Source organism: Salarias fasciatus, chromosome 19 (genome assembly GCF_902148845.1).
Source record: "Salarias fasciatus chromosome 19, fSalaFa1.1, whole genome shotgun sequence".
In the NCBI taxonomy this organism is placed as follows: domain Eukaryota; kingdom Metazoa; phylum Chordata; class Actinopteri; order Blenniiformes; family Blenniidae; genus Salarias; species Salarias fasciatus.
In genome coordinates, this window is record NC_043763.1 from 24661159 (window position 1) to 24667158 (window position 6000).

At 42.9% G+C, this 6000-nt stretch overlaps 1 protein-coding gene across 20 annotated transcripts in view; it reads right to left on the reverse strand.

The window, feature by feature from the left end:
* The window catches only part of mark3a (MAP/microtubule affinity-regulating kinase 3a), a 44187-nt gene extending 38405 nt beyond the window's left edge, over window positions 1-5782 (reverse strand). For all 20 annotated transcript variants that reach the window (XR_003933614.1, XR_003933612.1, XM_030117742.1 and 17 more), the window contains exon 1: window positions 5132-5782. Coding sequence is in view for 18 of the 20 variants with exons in the window: in XM_030117742.1 (XP_029973602.1) it covers window positions 5132-5182 (51 nt within the window). In the remaining 2 variants the exon portion in view is untranslated. The remainder of the gene's footprint in view (window positions 1-5131) is intronic.
* Between the last annotated feature and the right edge of the window lie 218 nt (window positions 5783-6000).

Below are 6000 nucleotides of genomic sequence, written 5' to 3' on the forward strand. Positions count from 1 at the left end.
AAATGGAATATTACGTACTGCACATGGGAAAATGTAGATGGCACAGATGGTGCCGAACTGTGCCGAATTGGCACCTTGGCATCCTCGCCTGAACTTTTTTGGGAAAACCCTCTGTAATTCTGTACTGCTTCACTTTAGCAGAGCAGGTCTTTGCAGAAACAATGTCAACATGTTGGACTTTGGTTTGAAAGAGAATTACAGCTTATTCATCATCATTTCAGTGAGTTGCTCATGCTGACAGTGGGTGTTTTTTGGGCGAGGCTTGAAATTTTACTGTGCCATCTTTATTTGCTCTTATCCAGCAACACATATACGGATTTTTACACTTCTCCATAAAGCTCACAAGTGTTATCTTTATACTGACACCAAACTTTTTCAAATAGACCTTGTGGTTGCAGAGATATACTCATTTTAACTGGAATATGTAATTTCGAGAAAAATGCCTTAGTGTGGAGAGGGAACCATACATGCATACATGCATATACAAAACCAGTCACTCTGAATCAAATTTAATTGTAGATGCACCAATGAGCTTTCTTAGAAGATAAATACAAGTATGAAACTTTAGCTACTCGTTGATACCGTGAATATCAGTATATCAATATCAATATATCAGTGACTGGGAAATCAAATCACATGTGCTTCAAACACGTGAAATGCATGAAACCCACACTGGCGCTCACATCGCAGACGTACTTCAGCAAGCAGTGGAGGAACGGAAGATTGACACAAAAAAGCCTGTCGTGGTGACGGATAATGCATCTAATATGACCGTAGCAATCGACCTTACTGGCTACCAACATGTACGGAGTTTTGCTCACGTGCTAAATCTGGCATCACAACGTGCTCTGAAGGTAACGGCAGTCGCCAGGCTTCTTGCCAAGATTAGAAGGATCTCAAGCTACTTTCACAAGAGCGCAATAGGCACAAAAGCACTGAAGAAGAACCAAACACTCCTTGGCCTACCTCCACACAAGCTCATCACGGACATGCCTGTCCGTTGGAATAGTGCCTATGAAATGGTCACCAGATTTCTGGAGCAACAACCAGCCATCACTGCTTCCCTTTCATCACCTGAGGTAAGAAAGTTTTCTCGTGTAAATGATCATAATCCAGTTTTTCATGTAGTCTTCATAATTGGTTTTGAATGAATATCAAGTGAACCAGAATGTATCATAAATTTGCTGTGGATGAATATATAAATTAGTTTACAGATTTATGTGATATTATCTCAAAATTGGTTTAATCTATATTATTACATACACAATTGTAAATTGCTATAAATAAGATCTACTATTTTTACGCCAGAGGCTATAATTTCATAGCTTCTGCAACATCTATGGTAATCTGCATGTTACTGTACATTTTAAAAATAAGTAAATTAGTATGATTTTAATTAAGAAAAAATTTCATTACATACATTCAACTCATTTTTGTCACTCCATACTTTAACACTAAGAAAATCATAATTGCAAATCAAATACTAAAACGTCTGCATTATGTTTTATTAAGCTTTTCGTAAGGTGAGGAAGAATGTGACCGACTGCTCGCTGACTGACGCCGACATCTCAGCTGCTGAAGAGATGGTGGAAGCGCTCAAACCAATGCTTGTTGCAACAAACATGTGCGAGGAAAAGAGCCCCGCCATTTCTACTATTGCCCCACTTCAAGCTCAACTGCCCAGTGACACCATCAGCACAGTCGAAGAATCATCTCTGGTTCGAGAAATCAAGGCCGCCATCCACCAGGATCTCTCCAATAGATATCAGTCTGTGTAGGAAAAGGATCTTCTCTACATTTCATCAGCCCTTGATCCAAGATTCAAATCTCTGCCGTTTTTGTCATCTCAAGAAGTCCAAGACACCAATGCCAAACTACTGTCAAACGCTGCAGCTCTGAGGGAGGATGCACAGGGGCCTGAGTCTGCTCTTGTGGACCTGCTGGGACAGACTTTTCAGAACAATCCATCTACCCAGTCTGACTCTGAATCATCCACAGCAGTTGCTCAAAGGGAGATAAAGCAATACCAAGATGCTCCTTCTCTTCCACTCACAGAGGATCCACTGCTTTGGTGGGAAAGTCAAGAGCAGGTCTATCCTCTTCTTTCCAAGCTGGCACAAATGCATTTGTGTATTCCTGGGAGCAGTGTAGCAGTGTGACATTATCAGTGCTCAGAGAAATGTGCTCACTCCAGAACACGCTGACCAGCTCCTCTTTCTCAAGAAAAACATGCACATGCCTGTGTAACATGGACACATCTCAGTGAGATGTGAGCGAGAGGAGAGAGTGAGAATAAGAGAGCGACTAAGCTTTCTGTTTACAGAAAGGGTTTAGTAAATCAATGTTTAAGTTTACAATCTGTTAAATGCACTTTTTGAGTTACATAATTTATTTTTGAATGTTATTTGGACTTAAGCTCGTTTTATTGTTTGCTTCCTGTAAATGTGCAGGTGAATGCCTTGCAGTAGATTTTGCACTTAGCCACAATGTTACGCAGAAATTTTGTCACGTGGACACATCTCAGTCCAGAGAGTGAATAAGCTTTGTTTACAGAAAAGGTTTAGTATGTCATCAATGTTTAAGTTAATAATTGGTTCAATGCACTTTTTGAGTTACATAATGGGCTCTATGCACAACTCCTTGAACTTCAGGAGGCTCCTGTGCTTCCTGCCTTTCATGACAGGTCGAGCTGATTAAAGCAGGTGTGCCTGACCATTACTTTTGTGGTTACAGAGGTCAGGGACACCTGGATGAATGAGCTCATCTCGGGCTGTGCGGTATGACGGTATAATAGTGTGTACCGGTTGAAATTTTGCCACACCGTTTATACCGGAGAGACAGCAGATGTCTGCTGCAGCTCTCCGAGTCAGTGTACGGTCGTCTGCACTCGCTAACAGGACAGCCGGAGCGCAATTGTTTGGGTGCGTTTGTGTATTTTCACAGCGCGTCCCGACGTCGTGCGGCGTTAGTTCGCTGCGTTTCATTGGTCAGGTAAGCACAGGGTGCGCCCGCGAACAACACCAGCGTATCCAGGAGAGGTGGAGTCATACTGGCGGACACAGAGACTAGCGGCTCCAGGAGTGACGCTAAAAACTCAGGTCTTTTTTTATTTCATGGTGTGATTTTTTTTTTTTTTAATAAAATTATTGAAGTTATATAAACCGGACTTTAAAAAATAAAAGAGGAAAATGAGCGAATGTGAAAGTTTGGTTATTTTTAAGCAATTACTTGAATTTACAGAGGAAATAATAATACCGTGATACATACCGTTACAGTGATATGAAATTTCTGATACCGTGATGTAAGATTTTGTTCATACCGCCCAACCCTAAACTCATCCTATCGTGAAAGAAAGGAAACAAAGGAGCCTCCTAAAGTTCAGGGAGCGGTGAAGTTGTGCATAGAGTCCATTTTGATAATATTTGGACTTAAACTTGTTTTGTTTTGTGGTCTGTTCCCTCTAAATGGGCAGGTAAATGAATGCCTTGCAGTAGATTTGCTCTTAACCACAATGTTACACAGATATTGTGTCACAGTTTAGTAAAGAAATCAATAGCTTTGTTTTTGAACTTTTTTTGCTCGTCTCTGTTAAGAAAGACACTCATTTATTAATGTTTGAGAATGTTGACAGATTGTGTCAGTGAAAGTGCAAAAAACAAAGTTTTTTTTTCCATTTTGAAATATCTTGTCTTTAATTGTTATATTATAGATTATCGCAGATTGATTTCCTGACCAGTATATCAATAATCACTGTATCGCCACATCGTGAGGTAATTGTTATCGTGAGCCGTATCGTATCGTGAAGTGCCCAGAGGTCCCCACCCCTAGTGGCAACGCTACGTCAGCTGCAACAACCTTACAGACTACAGTCCGCAGAGCGCAGTGTGTAACGTCTATCGACATACTGTCGATTGTACACCGAGGGACCAAACTCACCGTTAATGAGTGTTTCGGTCAGATTTCAATCATTTTCAGCATGTAGTGTCGCTGGTGTGTGAGCTCTGAAGCTCTTTAGCATGTAGCATGGCCTGCAGTCATGCATTGAGCAGCTAAACTACCAAGACGTATCATTTGAACTCTGGTGGTCCAAACATCTCTGCAGATGAAGTTGCTGATGTTGTTCCAACTATCTTTGTCCTCCTCTTGATATTCTGTCAGAACATGACTTCCAGTCTGTCTTAGTTTTGTCATTCTCATGAATATTAAAGAACCTCCTGTCCATGGACATAGCCCATAATCTTTTCTACTCTGCAAGCTCTTTTACGTGTCAGAGTATGAGCAATCTGTGCAGTATCTAACCCGATACTGCTAGCAGTGCATCCCTAAAACTCATCCATAAAAGGTGTTGAAATGCGTCTGTTACTGTATTGTTTTGTAAGTTACTCAATGATTCTACCAAAATCTCTACTTCCTGACACTTAAATTCTCTTAAGTTTGTTTGCTTGTGTGATACTGAACTAAGAAACTCACACAATAAAAAATATTTACCGTTAGTAGAGATGTGACGATGCATCACGAGACTTTTCTGAGGCTCAGAAGTATCTTATTTGGTTTAATTCTTCATATATGAAGTTTTAAATCTGCATCACAAAGTATTACTGGAATTCATGACAATGAGTTTAACTTTGAAAGTCCGCACCGGAAGCACTGAGGCTGTAGTTCCCTTAACAACAGGAGATCCTGTTGGTCGCTCGCGGAGGGGGCGGGACTCCAGCGCTCCTACTCAGAAGCTGAGTGGTTGAAAGCTTTGAGTGACAGCCCGCGCAGCCAATCAGCGCCCCTGAAGCCAAACTACTGTTGCCTGCCAGAAGCAGCAGGCAAAGTGCAGCAGAAGGCCTAAACACCCCGACAACATCCTAAATACCCTCTGTGGGGTCCAAACTTATCCTCAAATCACCAAGTTAACTTTCAATAAATACTTTTATTAAAGTAGATTTGTATCAGGAGGCGTCGAAGAGAGTGAGGTTTACGATTAACAAAGTGAACCCTCCCAGTGTGAAACAATGAGCTTCTGTACATTGAAATAAAGGAACAAAACAGTAAAGAGAAACCATAGTTTCAATATTTCATAAAAGACGCTGATGTGTTCAGGAGCCTCCAGAAATGTAGTAAACTAGCTTTGAATACGTACACTTTCCGTCCCCTTCTCGCTGACCGTGGGTAGAGGAGTTTTCGTTGACATCTTTTTATTTGTCCTGTAGAAATCCACCAGTCTGTAGTCCAAGAGCGGAAAAAGTGAGATTACAGTCCCGCTTTGTAGCTCTCTCCGGGGAAAACCGTCTGAGCATGGACCGACCCAGACCGGACGTGTTGGAGCCGACCAGCAGAACTGTTCCGGACTGAAAAACTAACAAAAAATAAATAAATAAAGACCAGGAGGGAAATCCTCACTCACTGGAAATCATCGCAGTCAAAACACTCATCCAGTTTTCTGTATTCACATGCAGAGAGGGCAGAGTCCCCGGCCTGTGCTGTATCAGAGTCCTCGGCCTGTGCTGGAACCGGAGTCCGTCTGTCCGCTCGGGTTTGGGAGTCCCTGAACTCAACTAAGGCGCTGTCGGTCTCCAAAAAAACCACAAGCTGCCGCTCCTTCTGCCGCTTTTTCTCCGCTTTCCCACGAGCCCGACCCGCCTACCAACGAGCCATGGCGTCGAGTGCGCGCCGCGGGTGTTTCTCGGAGGGTTTCAGAGGGTCTGGGTGGCCGAGACAGTCACCCTGGGCTCGGTTTCTTCCATCTCCGGCGGCCCGAAGCGAAGCGGCTCCGTCTGCTTTAGGTGGGACCAAAATGGCTACTCAGCGGCTGGGCTGGATTAGGCCGCCTTCACGGACCGCTCCCAGGCTCGGACAAAACGGAACCCCCTGCAACACGTCGAAAAACGCGCTCTTTCACGTCCTTTTTACCGTTTGATGTGCTGTTGCTCAAAGTGAAGAAAAGCAGCCCACAGCAAAGCTTCAATCACAAAGTTCAAACCTTCAGCAGGACTCATCACAACTTTTCAG